Source organism: Pecten maximus, chromosome 4 (assembly GCF_902652985.1).
Source record: "Pecten maximus chromosome 4, xPecMax1.1, whole genome shotgun sequence".
NCBI lineage: Eukaryota > Metazoa > Mollusca > Bivalvia > Pectinida > Pectinidae > Pecten > Pecten maximus.
The window spans coordinates 188,343-214,992 of record NC_047018.1 but is presented as its reverse complement, the minus strand read 5'-3'; the positions used below and the strand labels follow the sequence as shown (position 1 = coordinate 214,992).

General features: G+C 39.5%; 1 protein-coding gene across 1 annotated transcript in view; it reads right to left on the bottom strand.

Moving 5' to 3' along the window:
* Positions 1 to 11,449: 11,449 nt before the first annotated feature.
* LOC117324894 (alpha-N-acetylglucosaminidase-like) overlaps positions 11,450 to 26,650 on the bottom strand; it is a 38,227-nt gene continuing 23,026 nt past the window's right edge. The window contains exons 15-23 of the mRNA XM_033880723.1: positions 24,873 to 24,945; positions 24,102 to 24,197; positions 23,465 to 23,550; positions 22,405 to 22,509; positions 19,880 to 20,063; positions 16,533 to 16,576; positions 15,795 to 15,852; positions 14,079 to 14,178; positions 11,450 to 11,697 (exon numbers count right to left, since the gene is read on the bottom strand). Of these exons, the coding sequence (XP_033736614.1) occupies positions 11,471 to 11,697; positions 14,079 to 14,178; positions 15,795 to 15,852; positions 16,533 to 16,576; positions 19,880 to 20,063; positions 22,405 to 22,509; positions 23,465 to 23,550; positions 24,102 to 24,197; positions 24,873 to 24,945 (973 nt within the window). The 3' untranslated portion in view covers positions 11,450 to 11,470. The remainder of the gene's footprint in view (positions 11,698 to 14,078; positions 14,179 to 15,794; positions 15,853 to 16,532; positions 16,577 to 19,879; positions 20,064 to 22,404; positions 22,510 to 23,464; positions 23,551 to 24,101; positions 24,198 to 24,872; positions 24,946 to 26,650) is intronic.

The following is a 26,650-nucleotide window of genomic DNA, read 5'->3' as shown; positions in this document are numbered from 1 at the left end:
TATTACTTCATAACAACTTCATAGCCAACAAGTAAATACCAATTTACCTATCTACACCGTTACTTCAATCATTATGGCTGACCAATCTACACCATTACTTCAGTCCTTGTGACTGACCAATCTACATCATTACCTCAGTCCTTGTGACTGACCAATCTACATCATTACCTCAGTCCTTGTGACTGACCAATCTACACCATTACTTCAGTCCTTGTGACTGACCAATCTACATCATTACCTCAGTCCTTGTGACTGACCAATCTACACCGTTACTTCAGTCCTTGTGACTGACCAATCTACACCATTACTTCAGTCCTTGTGACTGACCAATCTACACCATTACTTCAGTCCTTGTGACTGACCAATCTACACCATTACTTCAGTCCTTGTGACTGACCAATCTACACCATTACTTCAGTCCTTGTGACTGACCAATCTACACCGTTATTTCAGTCCTTGTGACTGATCAATCTACACCATTACTACAGTCCTTGTGACTGACCAATCTACACCATTACTTCAGTCCTTGTGACTGACCAATCTACACCATTACTACAGTCCTTGTGACTGACCAATCTACACCATTACTTCAGTCCTTGTGACTGACCAATCTACAGCATTACTTCAGTCCTTGTGACTGACCAATCTACAGCATTACTTCATCCTTGTGGCTGACCAATCTATACCATTACTTCATCCTTGTGACTGACCAATCTACACCATTACTACAGTCCTTGTGACTGACCAATCTACACCATTACTTCAGTCCTTGTGACTGACTAATCTACACCATTACTTCAGTCCCTGTGACTGACCAATCTACACCATTACTTCAGTCCTTGTGACTGACTAATCTACACCATTACTTCAGTCCTTGTGGCTGACCAATCTATACCATTACTTCATCCTTGTGACTGACCAATCTACATCATTACTACAGTCCTTGTGACTGACCAATCTACACCATTACTTCAGTCCTTGTGACTGACCAATCTACACCATTACTACAGTCCTTGTGACTGACCAATCTACACCGTTACTTCAGTCCTTGTGACTGATCAATCTACATCATTACTTCAGTCCTTGTGGCTGACCAATCAACACCATTACTTCAGTCATTGTGGCGGACCAATCTACAACGTTAATTTAATCCTTGTGACTGACCAATCTACACCTTTACTTCAGTCCTTGTGGCTGACCAATCAACACACTTACTACAGTCCTTGTGACTGACCAATTTACACCATTACTACAGTCCTTTTGACTGACCAATCAACACCATTACTTCAGTCAATGTGGCGGACCAATCTACAACGTTAATTTAATCCTTGTGTCTGACCAATCAACACCGTTACTTCAGTCCTTGTGACTGACCAATCTACACCATTACTTCATCCTTGTGGCTGACCAATCTATACCATTACTTCATCCTTGTGGCTGACCAATCTACACCATTACTTCATCCTTGTGACTGAACAATCTGTACCATTACTTCATCCTTGTGGCTGACCAATCTATACCATTACTTCATCCTTGTGACTGACTAATCTACACCATTACTTCAGTCATTATGGCTGACCAATCTACACCATTACTACAGTCCTTGTGACTGACCAATCTACACCATTACTTCAGTCCTTGTGACTGACCAATCTACACCATTACTACAGTCCTTGTGACTGACCAATCTACATCATTACTACAGTCCTTGTGTCTGACCAATCTACACCATTACTTCATCCTTGTGACTGACCAATCTACACCGTTACTACAGTCATTATGACCGATTATTCTACACCATTACTTCAGTCCCTGTGACTGACCAATCTACATCATTACTACAGTCCTTGTGTCTGACCAATCTACACCATTACTTCAGTCCTTGTGACTGACCAATCAACACCGTTACTTCAGTCCTTGTGACTGACCAATCTACACCGTTACTACAGTCCTTGTGACTGACCAATCAACACCGTTACTTCAGTCCTTGTGACTTACCAATCTACATCATTACTACAGTCCTTGTGTCTGACCAATCTACACCATTACTTCATCCTTGTGACTGACCAATCAACACCGTTACTTCAGTCCTTGTGACTGACCAATCTACACCATTACTTAGTCATTATGGCTGACCAATCTACACCGTTATTTCAGTCATTATGTCTGACCAATCTACACCGTTACTACAGTCCTTGTGACTGACCAATCTACACCATTACTTCAGTCCTTGTGACTGACCAATCTACACCGTTACCTCAGTCCTTGTGACTGACCAATCTACACCATTACTTCAGTCCTGGTGACTGACCAATCTACATCATTACTACAGACCTTATGACTAACCAATCTACACCGTTACTACAGTCCTGGTGACTGACCAATCTACATCATTACTACAGTCCTTGTGACTGACCAATCTACATCATTACTACAGTCCTTGTGACTGACCAATCTACATCATTACTACAGTCCTTGTGACTGACCAATCTACATCATTACTACAGTCATTGTGACTGAGCAATCTACACCATTACTTCAGTCATTATGACTGACCAATCAACACCATTACTTCAGTCATTGTGGCGGACCAATCTACAACGTTAATTTAATCCTTGTGACTGACCAATCTACACCGTTACTTCAGTCCTAGTGGCTGCCACCAAAGCTAATAAATCAGCTTTCAAGAGTTGGAAGGGCGTCGGTTAACCTAGATCAGGCCCTGAGCTAGAGGCCAGACTATCTACAAAGAAACTCCTGAAAAAGCTTGACGAATAGAAACTGCTAGGCGCCGAGATAAGGGGGCATCGAGAAAAATGAAAGCTTATCACGGTGACCGTAACACCTTTTACCGTCTTATTAATAACGCATGTAAATCACAGGGCCTTCCCTCACAGAATTGAAAGTGGGTAACACCCCCTATGACGACCAAGACCAAATACCTGAGGGATGGAAAGAGCACTTCACCAATACAGTCACTCCTGAGAACACTGAGGGTGACCCCTACTATGATCACATATTTTTTGGACATAGATACTTTGGAACTTCTATCACAAACAGAGAGTGTCCGCCCTGGCGAACTAATCAGTGACATGGAGGTGACCGATATTATCCTGTCACTTAACCATAATAAGTCGCCAGATTATCATCAATATAACGGCTGAGCACTTCCAGTACGGTGGCCCAGAGCTAACCCAATGCATCACCACCCTTACCAACATGATAGGGCAGCTAACCCCTATTTACAAAAGGAAAGCTGGGAATTATAGGGGTGTCACGGTCCTGCCAGAAGTACTGAAAATCATAGAGACAGTACTGCGAAACGATAAGAGTAGAGGAGAGATTCTCTACAATACAGAATCCCCATGCAGCGATGACTCACGAAGAATGTCGTACCACTGTTAGCAGGTATCATTCTGAGAGGTATTCTGGAGAGAAATATGCCCCCAACCCACTCTCTGTGGTACTGCTGGATGCAAAAGCTGCATTCGATACAGTCAACCATAATCAGTTAGATAGGAAGAGTTTTATGGCGGGAGTTGGGGGAAAGACCTGGGAAACTATTCATAGTTTAAACAAGGGGGCTAATATGCACATTAAATCGGAAGGAGAGAACTCAACGGCGGTTCCTATTCGACAAGGAGTACGTCAGGGAGGAATCCTCAGCACCACCTTGTATAAGATATTCATCAATGACCTCCTTGAACAGATCCAGAACTCTAGAGTCGGGGTACATATATTTAATATCTCCTGTGCAGCACCAGCATGTGCTGACGATGTCTTCTTGTCTGCCTCCTCACATGAGGAACTCCAGACACTTCTCCGTGTAGCTGCAGATTATACTCAGGATCATTGCTATAATCTAAAGCCCAAAAAATGTGTAGTTATATTAGCCAAAACCAAGCAATGGCCCCTGGAGGCCGATCTCCCTTTTAACTTCACAATCAATGATGAACCAATCTCGAAAGTATACAAGGCGACACATCTTCGTGTAAGGCATAGCAACAACCCACACAAATCAGATGTGAATACCATCGAGATTAACATCCAGAAAGGTAAAAGAACTCTATATGGCTTCATGAAGCTGGTCTCCATGGGAAGTCCACCTCATCCAGACGTACGTTATACCGATCCTAACCTATGGGCTGGAAATCATCTTACCATCCGAGAAAGACATACTGCCTCTAGAAGCGGAATTTAGGAAAATGTTGCGACAAGCTGTCTCCCTTCCGGACAAATGTGCAGACGCAGCAGTTTATCTACTTTCTGGTCTGGCACCCTTAACATGTATCATCCATAGGAGAGCCCTGTCACATTTCGGAATGATAGCCTAGACGGACCTGCAGAAAAAGACCTTGCATATAGACAGCTGTTGGTTCATTATATACTGAAACGAAAAAGAAACGCAACTTCAAATTGTAGGTTTAATAAAATAATACTTGTGAGCATTATGTTTAAATTTCATATGTAATAGTTAATATTGAATATTGATGTAACATCCTTTAAATGTTTAGAGATTTTTAAGAACAGGTCACTTTGCTAGAAGGTCATGATTGGTAGTACCCTACGTGAATCCAAGTTGAAATGGCAGCAGTTTTGAAACCGTGCCCTAATATCGTGTGTGTCCTCCTCGAACAGTTATCACATCTCTAATTCTTTGTTGCATTGAGTTCATCAGGGCATTGACTTTCCGTATTGGAATGTTATTCCATTCTTGGACGAGTGCATTTGCTAACTGAGGGAGGGTATTTGGGGGGTTACGGCGATTTCGAATTCTTCTGTCTAATTCATCCCACAAATGCTCGATTGGGGACAGGTCGGGGCTATATGGAGGCCAATCTATAGGAACAATGTTCTGTGTCGCAAGAAAGTCTCTACAGACTCTTGCAACGTGTGGTCTCGCGTTATCTTGCTGAAAGGTTAGATGATGCTGCCTAACAAACGGCACAACATGGGGCCTAAGGATCTCATCCCGATAGCGTACGGCCGTTAAATTCCCATTGACTATCACCAAAGGCGTCTTCAAACCATGGGAGATTCCCTACCCAAACCATAACTGATCCACCCCCAAATCGGTCGTGTTCCAAAACACAGGCGTCAGTAAAACGTTCGCCTCGACGCCGGTACACACGTTGACGGCCATCTGCTCGAAATAACGTGAATCGAGATTCATCGGTGAAGAGCATAGACCTCCAACGTCTCATAGGAAAACGTCTGGGCATATGTGCCGTTGCCCATTGCATACGACGTGCTCGACGTTGCGGTGTTAGTGGTAAACCAACGTACTGTCGCCTTGCACGCAAATTAGCCTCACGCAGTCTGTTGATCACTGTTTGGGGATGAATTCGACGGTTATGATTACCAATCGTATTCCTTGCCGTTTCAGCGGCCGTTAATCTCCTGTTACGCAGGTGTGCCAACCTAAGAACCCGGTCTTGACGTCGCGACGTTACGCGTGGACGTCCTGATCTCGGCTGGTCATCGACTCTTCCTGTTGCGTTAAGACGTGAAACTAATCGACTAATAGTCGATTTGTGAACTCTGAATTGTCGAGCGACGTGAAGTTGCGTGTTCCCTGCCAGAAGCATCGCTATAGCACGTCCTCTATCAACCTTTGATAACCGTGGCATAATTGTAAAAGGAATTATTGTTTGCAAAAGTATTGGCGATGATGTGGCTCAATGTTAGTGATGAATTGATACTGGTTTGAATGAAAAAAGAACGCATATGTTTGTACAGGCACGGTTTTTGATGTTTTTACCGCGCCGGAAGTGCATATGTCTCTAGTCACACTTGGGTGATTTTGAAGATTGGTATGGGTGTTAGGCAGGGTGCATGTTTATTTCCGCGATTTTTATACAGATATGTATATTTAATACAAAATTAATCACAATTTTCCATGTTGCGTTTCTTTTTCGTTTCAGTATATCTACAGCAATTATAGCTGGTTCTCAGCTAATCAGAGACTGTTATGTAAATACGATCTCCCTAGGGCTATTACCCTGCTTGAGGACCCACCTACCGTCTGCTCATGGAGGCTTATCACCAATACAGTTGTGAACAAGCACTGGGAATATATTTCCCTGCCACAAGTTGAGTTATATCTGTCTCTGATCCATATTGATATAGCTGAGTTCAGTTTCAACTAAGTCCACCCTCTGCTTGACACAGTCGGAACTGACCCACGTGACATTGACCGTCTCCGTACCAAACTGAAGCTTGTTTTGGGAACCTACACTCTACAGACCACTAGACCAGAACACCTGTTAATCAGACCTGCCTACTATGCAAAAGTGGTTCAGAAACTCGACAGTGTCCTTCTCTGGAGCACAAAATGGCTCTTGTTATTGTTGAGCTCAACTTCATTATTCTGCATACAGAGAATAGCATCTCTGTCCAGCATATTTTGGATATATCCAAACTGATACAGCCACGCTCCAACAACTCAGACCTCTATGAAAAGGTCACACGACGACTCTGTACGATGCTCCATTTAAAGAGAACTATGCTATTGTCGAAGCTGCCAGGCAACAAGAAAAAGCGTCACCAGAAGACCAGACATCCAGTTGCTGCCAATTTAGATGACAAATAACCCGAGAGGTGCTCGTTCCTTACCTTTAAAATGACTGCTGACTTAGTGCGGTCCAAGACTCTCTCTTTAGTTTAGCATTCTGAATGCTTTTACTCTCAATCCAGATCTAAGATCTAAGATTCAGCATACTACAGACCTGACACTTAAACTGATGTCCACGGTCGTTACAGAGTTAACTATCTTGGCAAAGAAATTTGCAATAACTTCAACGGCGAGTGAGGGTGTCAGAATGCGCGATGTCAACATATCCGTATATGTGCCACGTGCAAGAAAGAACATCCGAAAATCCACTGCCCCAAGCACGTTTCAAAAACCGGGCATGGCCCTCGTCAGCCTCAGGGTCTGGGACAAGTTTAAGTTACAGGGATACGGACGACGGTGGTAGAACATACAAGATGGATAACGTTAACACTCCAGTGAACATAAGACAGTTAGAAAAAGAGCTAATTCATCACCCAGATCAAGAATTCAAGAATTACCTTATATCTGGTTTAAGAGAAAGGTTTAGAGACTGGTATTAAACAACACTATATGTCACAATCTGTTGTCAGCTCGAACACAACCAGAGTTACAACAACACTTGTAAATAAAGAGTTGGATAAGGGTTTCCTCCTGGGGTCTTCCACAGACATACCGAATCAACAGTACCGTATCAATCCTATAGGAATAGCAGAAGGGAAGTACTCCAAGAAAATCGTCGCATAGTAGACTTATCTGCCCCAAACAATGACGACAAACGAGTTTTCGTTACAGTATGTCACTATTGATAAAGCCATTCAAGTAATTAAAGATTCAGGTAAAGGTTGTTGGATGGGAAAAACCGACATCACTGATGCGTTTAAACTAATACCACTGCATCCTTACTTGTAGCCATTTCATGGTATTAAGTGGGACAAACACCAATAATATTATACTCGGTTGGTGTTTGGAAGCAGGTCAAGTCCAACAAGAGCTTTTAATTTTTTATAGAAACTTATTTTAATGAGAGTTGTCTCCTTTGAAAAATGAGGAACAGTATCAGTTGTCTAATGTGAGCATTTTCAAATTGTTTTTTTCAGTTTCATTCCAAGAAGAGAGTGTAATTTAGAGGGAATCTTAACAAATATCAGCACCCTAGTATAATCATAAAGTGATGTGTTAATAGCTTTCAACACTTACACAAATATGTTTAAATACCCCCCCCCCCCCCCCCCCCCCCATTTTTTAATCTTTCAGTTTAACTCCCACAGGGACCCTAATACCATGTATTAATATGCCTTTCAACACTCGCAACAAAAACTTAATGCAAACATGTTCTAAGTCAAAAAATTAAAAACACTTTTTTTAGTCTTACTTCAGAGAGACTCTATTGCCAAATATAAGCACCCTATTACAATTATAAAGTGATGTATTAATACCTTTCAACACTTGCACCATAAACTTAACGCAGCCCAAAAAATCTTTTTGTTTGACGCCGGCAAGGGATAGTTTAACCCTCACAAGGACCATATTACCATAAATTACTATGCTTTTCAACACTTGCACCAAAAACTTACCATTTGAAAAACCATGTTAATAGCTTTCAACACTTACACAAATATGTTTAAATACCCCCCCCCCCCCCCCCCATTTTTTTAATCTTTCAGTTTAACTCCCACAGGGACCCTAATACCATGTATTAATATGCCTTTCAACACTCGCAACAAAAACTTAATGCAAACATGTTCTAAGTCAAAAAATTAAAAACACTTTTTTTAGTCTTACTTCAGAGAGACTCTATTGCCAAATATAAGCACCCTATTACAATTATAAAGTGATGTATTAATACCTTTCAACACTTGCACCATAAACTTAACGCAGCCCAAAAAATCTTTTTGTTTGACACCGGCAAGGGATAGTTTAACCCTCACAAGGACCATATTACCATAAATTACTATGCTTTTCAACACTTGCACCAAAAACTTAACATTTGAAAAACCAACGCCGACACCGGGGTGACAACATATGCTTTCCCTCTTCTTTGAAGAGACGAGCTAAAACTGTTTGACCATCTGTCCGGTGCCATCTGTTGGATAGCAGAGAACAACTACAACATTAAGAATGTGCTTCATCTACTTGATATTTTAATTGTGACCTCAAGAACACGCAAACATCATGAAACAATTCATGGAGATATTTCACACACTTGACATCCCTTTAGCTGCTCATAAGACAGTAGGTCCTACTACAGGATTAGAATATTTAAGAATTTTTTTTTTAAATTCTGACAAAATGGAGGAACGATTACCAGTAGAGAAACGTGATCGTTTCGTGGATACGTTGAAGTCTTTTCAAAGGAGGAAGTCGTGTATGAAACGTGAACTGTTGAGTCGACTTGGACATTACAATTTTGCAGCCAGAATCATTGTTCCGGGCCGCTCATTTGTGTCGTATCTAATTGCATTGTCAACAACTGTAAATGAACTACATCACCATGTTAAGATTAGTACGGAATGTAGAACAGACCTCAATATGTGGTATACATTTTTAAAAGGTTGGAATTGTGTGTCGTTCTTCATCGACGATGATATTGTTGCAGCAGCAGATATACAACTTTTTACGGACTCCACTGACGGGTACTACAACAAGTGGTTTCAGGGAAATTTTCCGCATTTTACGAACTATATCCCATAGTTATGGCATGTGTGTTATGGGGGCATTCTTGGTCTTGGAAATGCATTTTGTTTAACTTCGACAATACTGCCACAGTAGATATTATCAGGAAAGGCAGGTCTAGAGTTCCTAGTATCACGAAGCTCATTCAGGAGATTAACTCGGCATTCTGCTTGTCATAATTATGTGATTCATGCTAAACACATTTTTGGTGAAACAAACTGTATAGCAGACTCTTTATCCTGTTGGCAGATACAGAGATTTCTGAGACTAGCACCGAACGCCGATCCAACACCAACTGCATGCCTAGCACCGAACGCCGATCCAACACCAACTGCATGCCTAGCACCGAACGCCGATCCAACACCAACTGCATGCCTAGCACCGAACGCCGATCCAACACCAACTGCATGCCTAGCACCGAACGCCGATCCAACACCAACTGCATGCCTAGCACCGAACGCCGATCCAACACCAACTGCATGAGAGATTTGATGCTGGGTTAAGACACAAGGTGGAAGTTTTGTGGGAGGCATCCCTCAACAAGAATACGAGGACAGCATACTCATCAGGACTCCAGTGCTTCTTGTCTTTTACAGCTATATGTGGTGTAATATTTTCTGGGGGTCTACCTTCGATTTCCGAGGAAGTGTATACTTTGTGACCCACTGCCACCAATTGTTAAAGCTAAGTGCTGTACCATACAAATGTATCAAGCTGGGATCAAATATTTCTACATCAAGACAGGGCTTGGTGATCCTATTGAGAATTCTACTCAGCTTTAATAGAGAGAGGTATTAAGAAACAGTCCAAACCTACTTCACCAAAACGATTACCAATTACCTTTGAAATATTAAAAAGTATCTGTTCGCTTTTGAATGGTGATGTTTTCTCGCAATACATGGATTTACAATTAGTGTGCATGTGTCAGATGGCTTTTCTTTTATTCCTGAGGTGCGGTGAAATAACGGTCAGGAATAAAAAAAATGATCAAGGTTGTGTATATATGAAAGACATCTTTATAGCGCTTATTGATAAGTTGAGCCTCGTATTGAAGGAGGTACTAAAGGATGTTCTTTTTAAGACCTATTCTTCTCTGACTATATAGGGCCATGTACCCAAGGACTGGTCTCATTTGGTTTGTTTATATCGACAAGGTAGTACTCTAAAGTAAAAAGGACAAGCAGCTTTTGCAAATGGACAAAATCGGTTAGGGTTAGGATTAGGGTGAAAGAGTCGGTCATTGCCATGGCTACCATTCACGATTGTGGCTTTAAAATGATTGAGCATCTGCCTTTTTTCACCTGATCTAGCTCCATCAGACTTTCATCTATTTAAAAATCTTTGAACAACTATTCCAGGCACCCTAACCCTAAAAAAAGTGTAAAGATACTGAAGAGGATTATGTTGAAAAATAACATGTCCGTCAAAATTCAAATCCTTCAACACGAGCCTCACAACTTATCAATCAGCCCTCGTATAATGATACGTGGTCAATATCAATTAACACACCAATTACCATTCATTAAAAATATAGTTATATTTCTTTAGAATAATAAATAAAGCAAGCAAAACATAATTCACATACTATAGCCGTTTTGGTTATTAAGATAAGCAAACACAACCTCTGGTATTTTTCGATTATATATATATTCAAAGAGAGGCCAAAATACAAATGAATACATATTAGTCCTATAGACATATTAATTATAGGTATATAATATCATAATGCAGGCTATAAGAGGTATATATAATAGTTATACACAAAGTACACTATAAGCATACAAAATATAATTATATTTCTTTAGAATAATAAATAAAGCAAGCAAGCCATAATTCATATACGATAGACATTAGTGTTGTTTAGATAAGCAAACACTAGGTTCCAGCTAGCAGGTTGACACGTGAGTCCTGCTCCATGACATAGCTCTGAATGCAGGTGCAAGTGATCAAGGTGTGTGAGGAGATGTGCATGCTCCTTCAAGATTACTTGAGATGCATGCACAGTCACAGGTGCTCAATGTCCATACATTCCACTCTCACTCAGGTGACATGTATACGTGGACAGGAGAGGCCCGGATCATGTATTGAGAAATATTCAATATATAAACTGTTTATATACATCTCACAATGGAATGCAACAAATATGGTCCAAATATCAGCAATCCCTTCATTCCACTTTTTGTTTTTGTTCTCTTTCACCGAAATAATAAAATGATACATACATCCAAACAAATAATTTATTAATCATCCATTCAGACTTTGTGTTGACTGACGTATAGAGACTCCAGCTTTCTGATACATTCTATATTTTCTGTCTCTGTAATTAGGCACAATTTGCCGGCCATATTTTCGCTCTATCCAATTACGTTTGTCTCCCTTGGTGGATTTTTGTCTGAGCGACATCAGAGTTGATAAACTAGCATCAGGCCGATATCTCATGTGGATGTCTCGAACGATCGCCAGTGAGTCACCTACAAAAGAAAATGACTGGTAGATGTGTTTGAGTGTTTCATGAAGGATATCACAACATCCGAAATGTTAGAGAGGACCCCCACATGGGTTATAAATCAAGTATATAGTCATAAAAATCAATGTAAAAGGTACACGTTTAGATTCTTTTGAGAAAATGTCCAACCAAAACACCCATAATCATTGGGAAAATTAGCTGCATGTAACATCATTATTGTTAATACAAGAGGCCAAGAGGGCCTGTATCGCTCACCTGGTTTATGTGAGCGAACATCAAAATAATGTTAATATTCCATTTGCTCATAGCTTTAGTTGATGATGTATATGTACATGTATGATTATGTGGAGGGGATCTCAACTGCTTCAAAGATATAACCCAAAAATGAAGTCCAGATACAATATGATTACTTTTAAAGAAACTATAAGTGCCTTGGGGTGAGGAAAGACCCCGGGCCTATTTTTACATCAGGATTGTGTTCATCTTTCGATGCCCAGTAAGGCTGTATATGGTTATGGGGTGGGGATCTGAATGGTTTCAAAGATAAAGCAAAAGAAATAAGTCTTCAGGGGTGAGAAAAGACCCACATTATCTGTATGCATTTGAATCTCAGCCTCCGGCAGATGTTACCACTGAAATATCAATGTCATACACTGCTTAGTTCCAGAGAAGAAGTCATTACTATCAATATTGCCATATGGACCCATTGTAGAACTGCCCCTTAGGTCCCCATGGGTCAGCCCATTTATACAATCCCTTGAATCCCTTCCCAGTCAGGATGTTACCAATCAAATATCAGCGATGTACATGGCTTAGTTTCAGAAGTCGTCTTTTTACATCTTTAGCCAAATTGACCCATTTTAGACCCACCCCTCAGCTTCCTGGGGGTCAGCTGGACCATTCATAGTTTTTTGAATCTCCATCCCCTAGGGATGCTACCAGTCAAACATGATTGATATTCATAGCTTACTTCCAGACAATCAATTGTTTATAGCAATTTAGCCAAATTACCCCATTTGGCTCTGCCCCTCAGGCTACTGGGGGTCAGTCCCACCATTTGTAGAATTTTGTATCCCTACCCCATTAGGATGTAACCAGTCAAATATGATCAATATTCCTTGCTTAGTTTCAGAGAAGAAGTCGTTTATATCAAATAAGCCAAATTGACCCCTTTTGGCCCCGTCCCTCAGCACCCCCCCCCCCCCCCCCCCCCCCCTCCATTTGTACAATTTTGAATCTCCACCCTATAATGATGCTACCATTTAAAGTTTGTTTAATTCCGATCAGCAGTTATGAAGCAAAAGTCCTTTGGACCAGGTAAGCTAATAAACATTTACATTAAGCCACCCCCATACATTAATGACAGTTGCCCCCCCCCCCCATACATTAATGACAGGTGACTCCATACATTAATAACATGTGCCCCCATACATTAATGACAGTTGTTTTAAGGAACTTGACCCCTGTGACCATGAATATTGTCACTATGTTTTCGCAAACTTTGTTAATATTAGGACACTGAAAGTCTTGGTTAGTCAGTTAAACGTTTTAACAAATTTGATCCTTGTGAACTTGAATATGGGTCATGGTCATTTTTTTACTAACTTTGCGAAACTTCCTCCAAGGGACCTTTTGGCAAAATATCATACTCTCTGTCTCTTGGTTAGTGAGTAAACAGTTAAAGGTTTTAAAAAAATTGACCATGTTGACTATGAACATGGGTTAAAGTAATATTTTGTTTGCATTTCATTCAAAGGACCTATTGCCCAAATATAAACTTTGACATTTTTAGCTTGGTTAGGGTTAGTAGGATGTTGTTAAAGATTTTAAGATATTTTGACTCCTCTGACCTTGAATAAAAGTCAAGGTCATTTCTTTTCACAAACTCTGTAAGGCCTCATACCCGGAACATATCAGCAAAATGTCAGGACTCTGGAAGTCTTAGTTAGTGAGAAGAAGTCATTAAAAGGTTTTAAGGAAGTTGATCTCTGTGACCTTAAATAATGCTCAAGGTCATATCTTTCCCCAAACATTGTCAGGCTTCACATAGGAAATTCCTCAACCAAATATTATAACTCTGTTTATTTGGTTCAAGGTCATTCTTTTTTGCAAGTTTTGGCGGGCCTTATCCAGACAACCTATCAGCAATCTGGGACTGGGACTCTTGGTTAGTGAGAAGAAGTCATTTGAATGGAAAATGGACACCGAACGAATGCAAGACAACAGGCGGATGGACCACAGAAACTGCACCATGGCATATTTAGCTCCCTTGGCCCTACGGTCCAGGTGACCTTACAAATTGGCAAATGACATTCATCTCAACTAATTCTACCACAGACTCAGAATCAGTTGTAATATCTTATTTAAGAATGTTATTCTACTGACCTTTTGGCTCTGTTGCCATGGGAGTGAGGTCAAAGGTGAAAGGTATCTCCACCTTGTTGAGCACGGCTTGATCATAAAGAGCCTGATTGAAGTCGGTCTTCTGCAATAAATGATAAAGAAGCATCTACATGTACATCACACTTACAACACTTTCACTTTCGGAGATTTTTAGATATCAGAACAGAAATGCTAAGCCCTCATATCCTCTACTAGCAATAGTGAAAATCTAGAAATAATTCTATTTTTAAAGTATAGCATGAGATAGTATTATCCAGAACAGAACATAATTTACTTTGGAATCACTGTACAACACTAAATGTAACATGTCATCTCCAGATGTACAAGAGAAATTTTCAATTTATATTTTCACTTTTGTTGTCCAGATGGTGAGGAGTCTTAATGTGGGAGGAAACCAGAGTACTTGAAGAATACCAAAATGGTGGCAGGAAACCAGAGTACCTGGAGAAAACCAATGTGGTCAAACAGGTGAAGGATGGGGGGTAAACCAGAGTACCTGGAGAAAACCAATGTGGTCAAACAGGTGAAGGATGGGGGGTAAAGCAGAGTACCTGGAGAAAACCAATGTGGTCAGATAGGTGAAGGATGGAGGGAAACCAGAGTACCCGGAGAAAACCCACGTGGTCAGATAGGTGAAAGATGGGGGGAAACCAGAGTACCCGGAGAAAACCCACGTGGTCAGATAGGTGAAGGATGGGGGAAACCAGAGTACCCGGAGAAAACCCACGTGGTCAGATAGGTGAAGGATGGGGGAAACCAGAGTACCCGGAGAAAACCCACGTGGTCTGATAGGTGAAGGATGGGGGGAAACCAGAGTACCCGGAGAAAACCCACGTGGTCAGATAGGTGAAGGATGGGGGAAACCAGAGTACCCGGAGAAAACCCACGTGGTCAGATAGGTGAAGGATGGGGGAAACCAGAGTACCCGGAGAAAACCCATGTGGTCAGATAGGTGAAGGATGGGGGGAAACCAGAGTACCCGGAGAAAACCCACGTGGTCAGATAGGTGAAGGATGGGGGAAACCAGAGTACCCGGAGAAAACCCACGTGGTCAGATAGGTGAAGGATGGGGGAAACCAGAGTACCCGGAGAAAACCCATGTGGTCAGATAGGTGAAGGATGGGGGGAAACCAGAGTACCCGGAGAAAACCCACGTGGTCAGATAGGTGAAGGATGGGGGAAACCAGAGTACCCGGAGAAAACCCACGTGGTCAGATAGGTGAAGGATGGGGGGGGGGGGGGGGGGGGGGGGGGGGAGGTTCAGATAGGTTATGTATAAAAGGTGAAAGGCAGGTGGAATATCTACTTCATCACCAAAACACCCTTAAGTGGCAAACTAATTTGCAGGCATTCTCACCCAGGTAAAAGGTATAAACAATGTACCAGGATAATACTATCCTCCAGTAAAAGGTGTAATAATACTATCACACAGTAAAAGGTATAAATAATGTACCAGGATAATACTATCACCCAGTAAAAGGTATAAATAATGTACCAGGATAATACTATCACCCAGTAAAAGGTGTAAACAATGTACCAGGATAATACTATCACCCAGTAAAAGTTGTAAACAATGTACCACGATAATACTATCACCCAGGTAAAACGTATAAACAATGTACCAGGATAATACTATCACCCAGTAAAAGTATAACCACCAAAGACAAATGGTGTTCCAGCTCACAATATTGTTCTTACATTTTCAAGGCTTCCTTTCAGGTAATCCACAAACAATTCCCAACGAGGCCGGTAATACCTGATAAAAACAGTTCAGTTAATGAATATAGCACTAAGCAGTGTTTCTGAATGCTGGGACTGCTTTCAATTTTTAGCCTAAGTAATTTTTTTTTTTTTTTTACATACAGGCCCTGAGCATTAAAATATCATTAATATATAAACATAATTTTTATATAATTATTTTCTTTGTCATTTAAATTTTGATCCTGAAAGACACTGTAGCTATACAAATCTAGTTGATCTATTGTTTAAATGATTTCTGTTGAGAAACAAAATTAAGTTGACTGATGTCAACATTTCATGAAGGGAGCTTTGGATTATGTAAAAGTTTGCTCCTATCTATGTCACTGAATGGATCTTCAGGAATGAGTTTGAGCAGTAAAAGTGAGTTGAAGTTATGTGAAACAATGTGATGCTGTAAATGGAGAAGAGCTCTGAAAGTGTACACAAGGCAGCTAATTTCTTATATGATTTAGAAATAAAAGAATTATAGCGAAAATGGTTTCAGATTATTGTAATTCAAATACGTCCTTTTTTTGCTTTTAACTGCAAAACAGCAAAATTTTGAACCATCCAGAAAAGCAGCAGTAAATTACTTTGACCTTGATGTGATTACAAATTATGTCACCTAATAGCAGACCTTGGTAAGGGAGAACTTTCATTTATAGTAGTAGATCTGATTTGTTTAACATAGCTTACCCTTCTATCAAACCAGCCCACTGCTTGCAGGCATAATCTAGGATCTGAAATTAGTGTTAAAATAATACGTGAAAATAAGTCATATTAAACTTTGTGCTTGGAGATTCAAGAATGAACAAAAATTTTTTTTGGCATACACACAATGTTGAAATAAGCAATACAAAATAACTGAATTATACAAATACACCTGAGACATTCGTATAGCAAATCTATAGAGTAAATTTTATCCATCGCCAAATGAAACTAAAAAAGAAATCAAAGGGCCCAAGGCCCTGGAAATGTCAGGGTCGAGAAAATGTGAAATGAAAATAAGCACACTTTCCATAGATATGGAAAATTTCATTTTCAAGAGCATCATAGATGCTGGTGTGTATTGACACCAAGTTTTATATGAATCTTATTAAAAGATGCAGCTCATATGGCTGATCAAAGTTGTGAAGATATGTTTATTTAGCCGTAACCTTGTCGATAGTCCTCAGTGTTCATAGAAACAGGCGCATGAAACCACTGAACATTTTTTACTCTTTTGTTCAAATTATACTGATATAAGAAATGAATGTTTTGCTTTACATGAAAACTACAATTTTAACATACTTTTGTATGGTGATCCAAGTTTATCTATTGGTGTCAACAAAATCATTTTCTGCTGTATTCATCTTTTTATTTATAAAACTAAACAATTCGTTAATTAAAAGTGCTGTCACCCGGGCCCAAGCAATCATGAATCGTATGATACTTATATTTAGAAGATATAAAGTTATTGTATATCACATATAAAGATTTTTCTACCCATTACCCCCCCCCCCCCCCCCCCCCCCCTTCTCTCTCTCTATGTATATATTATATATAGTGTTGTCATCTGTTTGTCATCAATTAAGGAGACGGGCTAACAAAGTATTCCTACATATACTTTTTTTCTCAATTCCTGTATATAATGTATGAAATGTAAAGAAATGTAATATGGTTTAAACTAAGATATGTTCGCAAGTCCTACAGAAAATCGACTCAGAAAAATAAGCAACATTTAATTTGACAAGCTGCCAGTACTAGTCGGAGATGTTTCTATGGCCGGCATGTGTCCAAGCATCTCAATTAGAGAATCGGTCAGTACTCTGATCTAGTTCACAAAATGGCAATTTTACCAGCAGTATTAAAGCTACGAAATCACTTAATCACCTGTAATGGATGTAAATTAAAATAGGAATGGATGTAAGCTTGTACTTTTGGGATGTGTAACCTTTTAAAAAACTTCAAAGACAAAATACTAGGCTAACCAAAATATAGACACTGACACGGATGCCGGTAGTACAACAATTAACTCACTATTACTCGAAACTAGTGAGCTAATAAAATGACAATAGAATGATGATAATGTTTATACTAGGCTATCAAGTCTTGACTAATATGTTAACAGCGCATGTAAACTATGACCAAGTCAACTTCTAATTCTATCAACGATCATGTCAATGTCTAACAAACCTACAGCTAGATAATAATACTTCCTACCTTGTACAGCCAAAAACATAGTTAATCACTGTACTTGTGCACGAGGTATTATAACCTTATTGTGCCTAACAACTAACATACACTGTCTTGAGTGAGCCTTTCCAAAGCCGACCGACTGCTGGTAACGTGATAAACACGCCTGCATGACCGCCATCTTGTTTGGCCTAGTAATGACAGTTCCGTATCAACAGTGTGCAGATCAAGAGGCCTAGTATCGATGAATATTGGATACTGTCTGTTATGGGAAAATTTACATTCATTGAGTCTGAAATTGTTACACTTATGCCATAATTGAAAATGTCTAACATGAGGTTAATGACCTGAGTAATTTTCGTATTTTTATGAGAGAGTGTGGGTCATTTTCGTTTATCAGGTACAAACTGCTGGACCACTTTCACCAGAGTTGATTGATTATGAAATAATAATAATGGCCTTCATGATTTTATGCCCCAAACGGGAGAGCTTTGACGAAGCGTTACCAAGCCGGTATTAACATTTGCATCTACTGATCTATGATGATGTGATTCTCTCATCCTCTGATGATGTAGAAGCGTAGTGATTGGACGACCAATCAAATGCCCACCCCTGAACTCTTGTGAATTGTATCACTTTGCCACCATAAGCAGTAATTATTTAGTTCGTAACTTCCTGACATTTCAACAGCAATATTAATCATGCATGCTAATTGTAAATTGAGAAACAGAAGTAGATATTAAGGATATACCAATTGCAACCAGCGAAGGTCATTACACTGGTAAAGTGGGAACTATATATAACAGGGATGGTATATAATTGGATAGCTGTGATTGGATATCATTACACTGGTAAAGTGGGAACTATATATAACAGGGTTGGTATACAATTAGGATAGCTGTGATTGGATATCATTACACTGGTAAAGTGGGAACTATATATAACAGGGATGGTATACAATTGGATAGCTGTGATTGGATATCATTACAATGGTAAAGTGGGAACTATATATAACAGGGATGGTATATAATTGGATAGCTGTGATTGGATATCATTACAATGGTAAAGTGGGAACTATATATAACAGGGATGGTATACAATTAGGATAGCTGTGATTGGATATCATTACACTGGTAAAGTGGGAACTATATATAACAGGGATGGTATACAATTAGGATAGCTGTGATTGGATATCATTACACTGGTAAAGTGGGAACTATATGTAACAGGGATGGTATACAATTGGGATAGCTGTGATTGGATATCATTACACTGGTAAAGTGGGAACTATATGTAACAGGGATGGTATACAATTGGGATAGCTGTGATTGGATATCATTACACTGGTAAAGTGGGAACTATATATAACAGGGATGGTATACAATCGGGATAGCTGTGATTGGATATCATTACACTGGTAAAGTGGGAACTATATGTAACAGGGATGGTATACAATCGGGATAGCTGTGATTGGATATCATTACACTGGTAAAGTGGGAACTATATGTAACAGGGATGGTATACAATTAGGATAGCTGTGATTGGATATCATTACACTGGTAAAGTGGGAACTATATATAACAGGGATGGTATACAATTGGATAGCTGTGATTGGATATCATTACACTGGTAAAGTGGGAACTATATGTAACAGGGATGGTATACAATCGGGGTAGCTGTGATTGCTGTGATTGGTAAAATCACCCTCAGTCCCCCTAAATATTTTTCTCATTGATGACTAAAATGGCAGAGGACCTGAAAGGTCCCTGATGTTAGAAATAAATAAATAAATAGGAAAATTATTTCAGCCTCATGAGGTGACAAAAAACATTATCATCACCATATATATGATGGTCCAAAGTAATTACCTCCCCTCTTGGGCCCCAGAGTGTCACCTGGTTCCGTGCATTATACTCATACAAGATGCGTTCATTTAAGTTGGTAGACTTTGCCTGGGCTGCTGCAATCCAGCGTCCCATCAGGAAATGACGATCCGAGGCCAGGACTGTATCCATATCCTTCAGGAGTCCCAACAATTTAGCTCCTACAATCCTGTACCAAAAAACTGAATTTCAATTCAACAAAATCTCAATTGAACCAATCAGACGCCACCGTTGTGTCTATAGAAACATTTTTGAAAGCACATTATATGTCAAATTATATATGAGGCTTCAAAAAGTTACACTTTACAAAGTCTTTTTTTCATTTATGGAATTAGTGGCTATGGTAATTTATACAAAAGCTTGTATTTAGACCATTGTACAATTGGAACTAAAATTTTTAAGTGGTGTCAATGAAGTTGGTTCAAAAGTTAAGAATGAGCGGTCAGGACGGAGATAGCTGTCTTTAACGGAAAAATGTTGAAGAACAAGCTAAATTTAGAGCTTGGACAGAATCCTGCCACTGAATCGAAAGGATTTTAAAGAATTTGCAATATTGCCCCTATTGGGCCCCATCCCTTAGACCTTTAGGGGTCCAGTCAAACCATTTACGTGCACAATATGGGTTTCCCTTCACCAAAGCATGCTTCAGAACAAATATGGGCCAAATCCTTTTATTTACTACAGAAAATTTATAAAGAATTTGCTTCATTTACCCTATTGGACCCCACCACTCAGTCCCCAGAAGTGTCAGTCCAACCATTTGTATAATTAAGAAATAATTAACGATGATTCGTGTATTGTTGCAGGATATACAACGAGGACGAGGATTTTTTGCAATTAAATTAATAATGAAGGCTGCAGGCCTGAGTTATTAATTAAAATTGCAAAATATCCGAGTCCGAGTTGTATATCCTGCAACAATACACGAGTTAGAGTTGATTATTTCTATTCTACCATGTACTGTTTAGTTCTAAGATCGACCTCTTTCTAATAGAAAAAACAGCAAAGAAACCCCGAGAAAACCTTGTAATTTATTTCTTGAGTATAGCATTATTTGTTGATGAAATATACAGGCAATACAGTACTACGATCAAAAGCATCTATCATATGGCATTGATTTTGAAAATTAAAAAAAAAAAGAAAAAGAAAAAAAGGGGGGGCCTCCGTAGGATTCGAACTCGCGTCGTGATAAAAATTTATTGAAAGACTAACCCATTAGCCCACTCGGCTATATATAATAGCCTTTTATGAAATGGGTGAATTTTAGATATATAAAATTGTAACAGCCGTGACTCACGAGTGTGTATTATTGGCACGAGCGTGTATTATTGGAAAATAATACATGGTTTTAAACCAATCAAAACTGGCGTTGCATAGCAAACATGGTAGAATTCTGAATAACCACCCTCTAAAGTCAGAGTGAGAAGTCATTTATAGCATTATACAAGTAGCTAGGGATGTTTCATGTCAAATTTGGTCAAAATTGGCCCAGCAGTTTTAAATATTAAGATTAAAATGTATGAATACATAATTACTTAACAAGAACACAATACTGCATGACCCTGTCCTACCACTATCTCCTTGATCACAGGGCCATACTGACCCTGTCCTACCACTATCTCCTTGATCACAGGGCCATACTGACCCTGTCCTACCACTATCTCCTTGATCACAGGGCCATACTGTCCCTGTCCTACCACTTTCTCCTTGATCACAGGGCCATACTGACCCTGTCCTACCACTTTCTCCTTGATCACAGGGCCATACTGACCCTGTCCTACCACTATCTCCTTGATCACAGGGCCATACTGACCCTGTCCTACCACTATCTCCTTGATCACAGGGCCATACTGACCCTGTCCTACCACTATCTCCTTGATCACAGGGCCATACTGACCCTGTCCTACCACTTTCTCCTTGATCACAGGGCCATACTGACCCTGTCCTACCACTTTCTCCTTGATCACAGGGCCATACTGACCCTGTCCTACCACTATCTCCTTGATCACAGGGCCATACTGACCCTGTCCTACCACTATCTCCTTGATCACAGGGCCATACTGACCCTGTCCTACCACTTTCTTATTGATCACAGGGCCATACTGACCCTGTCCTACCACTTTCTCCTTGATCACAGGGCCATACTGACCTGTCCTACCACTTTCTTATTGATCACAGGGCCATAAATTTCATAAATCAATAGAGGGCTGATTGATGATTATAATTAAATGTGCCTTGATTACTCTCTGCAACCCATAGAAGAAGAGAAGATAACCCCATTTTTTAACAACTTGGCAACACCTTAAGGCCCCTGCATAAATTTCATTAACTCCTATCCCAATGTCCAAGTGATGCTCTTTGCCAAGCTTGGAAAAAAAATGGCCAGTAGTTTTGAAGAATAAGATCAAAATGTAAAAAGCTGACTGACGACGTACGACTGTGGCACGCTATAAACTCAATTGGCCCGAGTCTTTTTCTGACCCTGTCTTCACAAACAGGTGATAACTCACGTGACCGTGGGGAGGTCTTTGCCCTTGTAGGCATTGATCATATCCTGGTAATAACTTAAGGAGAGTATCTGGAGGCTGTTCCTAGTTACATCCACTAAATCATACCTGAAACAAAATAATGACCTTGACATTGAAATAAATAAAACACAATGACCTTGACATGACAAAGTGGCCTCATATCATTAAAATATAGATCAATGACCTTGACATGACAAAGTGACCTCATATTTATTATAATAAAGACCAATGACCTCGCCATAACAAAGTGGCCTCACAAATCACCTCGACATGACAAATTGGCCTTATTTTCATAGTAAAGATCAATTACCTTGACATGACAAAGTGGCCACATAATTATCATAATAAAGACCAATGACCTTGACATGACAAAGTGGCCACAGAATTATCATAATAAAGACCAATGACCTTGACATGACAAAGTGGCCACATAATTATCATAATAGAGACCAATGACCTTGACATGACAAAGTGGCCACATAATTATCATAATAAAGACCAATGACCTTGACATGACAAAGTGGCCTCATAATTATCATAACATAGACCAATGACCTTGACATGACAAAGTGGCCACATAATTATCATAATAAAGACCAATGACCTTGACATGACAAAGTGACCACATTATTATCATAATAAAGACCGATGACCTTGAAATGACAAAGTGGCCACATAATTATCATAATAAAGACCAATGACCTTGACATGACAAAGTGGCCTCATTATTATCATAATATAGACCAATGATTTCGAAATGACAAAGTGGCCAAATAATTGTTATGATAAAGACAAATGACCTTGACATGACAAAGTGGCCCGATACTTAATATATATAGCAAAAGGAACTTGAAAAAGAACAGTGACTTTGACTTAGGACATGATGACATTTATGTTTTACTAAGACCTTTTAATTTATTAAAGAATTATGACCTTTGAATTTTACACAAGATTCAGTCACACCCTAGTAACCTATTATCTGTCCTATAGGAACTTATCACCTTTGATCTTACCAGGGTACAGATATACTAAATCTACTTACATATACAGGGTATTGTTGATGTACTGATCTGCAGCCAAAACCAGGATGTCCCAGGCTACATACAGGTCTTCAGGCTCATACCATATCTGTCCGATATCCAAAACAGTTTAAAATCTAGGAATTCATATACACAATATTCTGTAAAATGGCTCTCTAGCTAATACCATATCTGTCCAATATCCAAAACAGTTTGAAATCTAGGAATTCATATACACAATGTTCTGACCCTCATATGCAACTTAATCTCTAAGACATTATATATTTGAGCTTGTCACAATGTTGAGAAGAGAGGAGTCCATTTGTTTTATAACTTTTGTATAAATGTACCTTTAAAATGCTTACATGAAAGTTTATTACATATTGTAACAATTAAGCTTATAAACTGACTTTCTAGCCTTACAATAGTTAGTTTATAATGGATATAGTTCATACACTGCCAATGGTTTAGGAATCAAATTCTTAGCAGTGTTAACACCTCTTTCCCTTACTTACAACTAAGATTCACTGGCTTTTCCTTTGCCCTGTTGGCATTCATATTGGCCATGAACAGCAAATGAAAACATAACATTACTGAAATAATACTGAAATATTACAATTATTGAGTCAATTAGGACACACACATGTACAATGTACTTACATCCTGGTGTATCATGGGAGTAAGTCGTGGTCTGACTGTCGGAATAATATCAATATTGTTGTCATGGTGACCATCAGAACAATTATAAATGCTCATCTGAAAAATGACATTTAACATAAGTTTTATCTCTAGCCAAATATAATAATACTGTCTATTAATCAAATGAAATGATTTAATCATCTTCATTCTAATCAAAACAAGGCAAAGCCCTATAATCTACCAGCAACACTTTAAGGTAAACATCAAAAGAAATGGGTCATATAAACTCTTTATCATTAGTTATTTAGGTTTTAGGCATGTAATATGGTCTTATATCACCTGTCTGGAGACAATATTACCTATATCACCTACCTAAAACCTAAATAACTAGTCTGTCATACTGCAAAATCTGTTTTTACTGAAAACTAATGAAAAGCAAATAACCATCATAATCTTTTTTATTGAACACATCGCTATTTGCATGTGACTATATTTCCTGTGCATGACATAATATTACCCATAAAGAGTCAGAATATAGAAATTCACAGCTGTATGATTGGACAATCATACCCTTTAGATTTTCTTTTGCAGCATGACCAATGATTAATCCGTCAGACAACAATATTTCAATAAGAAAAATTCCCAGACAATGATTTTCAGCATGGCTGCAAAATAAGACCACTTATGTCATGGCATGATGGGGAAGTTGTGTCATTGTTTACACTGATCCCCTTCTTATACATATGTACATGTTCAGCTGCAAGTTATCAAAGTTCAAAGCATATAGCTGACCTTGAGGTAGTGCCATGCCAGATCCACATATTTATCATATTTTCCATATCTTCTGGTTGCATAGTCTGTCACCCTGAAATTTTGACAGAAGTCCTAATTCAGACCAAATCAAAATTGAGAGCAAATCTGACCAATCTATAAAAGAAATAAGAGGCCCAGAGCGCCTGTAACGCTCACCTGGTTTCATGAGATATGAAACAAGAATGATGCTTAAGTATATTTGTTGCTGGTATTGCTATGTCAATATATATCATAAGCATTTTATATGGGTACATGTGCATTGGTTTTATTTTAATACTACAAAAAGTGCATTAATCCATGAAATGAAATTGACTTTTGGCGCGACCCTATAGGGATGCTACCACACAAATGTGAGTGATATCCATTGCTTAGTTTCAGAGAAGAACTTGTTTAAAACAAATTGACCAATTTTGGCCCCCGCCCCTCAGGCCCTTGGGGGTCAGCCCCACCATTTGTACAATTTTGAATCCCCACCCCATAGGGATGCTACCAGTAAAATATGAGCGATATCCATTGCTTAGTTTCAGAGAAGTCGTTTATATCAATTCTGCAAACTGACCCCTTTTGGCCCCGCCCCTCAGCCCCCAGGGGGGTTGGCCCCGTCATTTGTACAATTTCAAATTCCTACCCCAAGGTGATGCTACCAGTAAAATATGAGAGATATCCATTGCTTGGTTCAGGATAAGAAGTCAATTATATGAATATAGCCCGATTGACCACATTTGGCCCCGCCCCTCAGGCCCCTGGGGGGTCAGCCCCATCATTTGTATAATTTTGAATCCCCAACCCATAGTGATGCTACCAGGCAAATATGAGCGACAGCCATTGCTTGATTTCAGAGAAGAAGTTATTTATATGAATATAGCTGGATTGACCACATTCGGCCCCGCCCCTCAGGTCAGCCCCATCATTTGTACAATTTTGAATCCCCACCCTATAGTGATGCTACCAGGCAAATATGAGCGATAGCCATGGCTTGGTTTCAGAGAAGAAGTCGTTTATATGAATATACCCCGATTGACCACATTCGGCCCTGCTCCTCAGGCCCCTAGGGGGTCAGCCCCATCATTTGTATAATTTTGAATCCCCACCCCATAGTGATGCTACCAGGCAAATATGAGCGATAGCCATTGCTTGGTTTCAGAGAAGAAGTGGTTTATATCAAAAGCGCCAAATTGACCCCTTTTGGCCCCGCCCCAGAGGCCCCCAGGGGGTCAGCCCCATCATTTGTACAATTTTGAGTCCCCTTCCCATAGGGATGCTTCTGACCAAATTTGTTCAAATTCTGATCAGCGGTTATGAAGAAGAAGTCAAATAAGTCAATTGTTGACGGATGGACGGACGGACGACGGACGACGGAAGCAACGGTATGGCATAAGCTCACCTTGGTCCTTCGGACCAGGTGAGCTAAAAATTGGACCAGTAAATAATAGCACATCCTAATTGACTATTGTAAAACAACTGACACAAGGAGTCATGCAATTATAATAGATTAATTACGACAAAACATTGATGCATAAATGGGAACGAAAACGAAGCTTTGACTGTCTTCATGCTGTTCTCCATCAATTTCCTTAATTATCACTCACACCGTACAGTGTTTTTCCTTAAAATTTGAGAATTTCAGTAAATGATGTGCACTGAAAGCAGATACATCAAAATTGATAAAATCATTATTAACAAGAAGCCCATGGGCCTTAAGGGTCATCTGACAAACAAATACATCAGGACACACCCCTCAATCCGAAGGGCTCAAA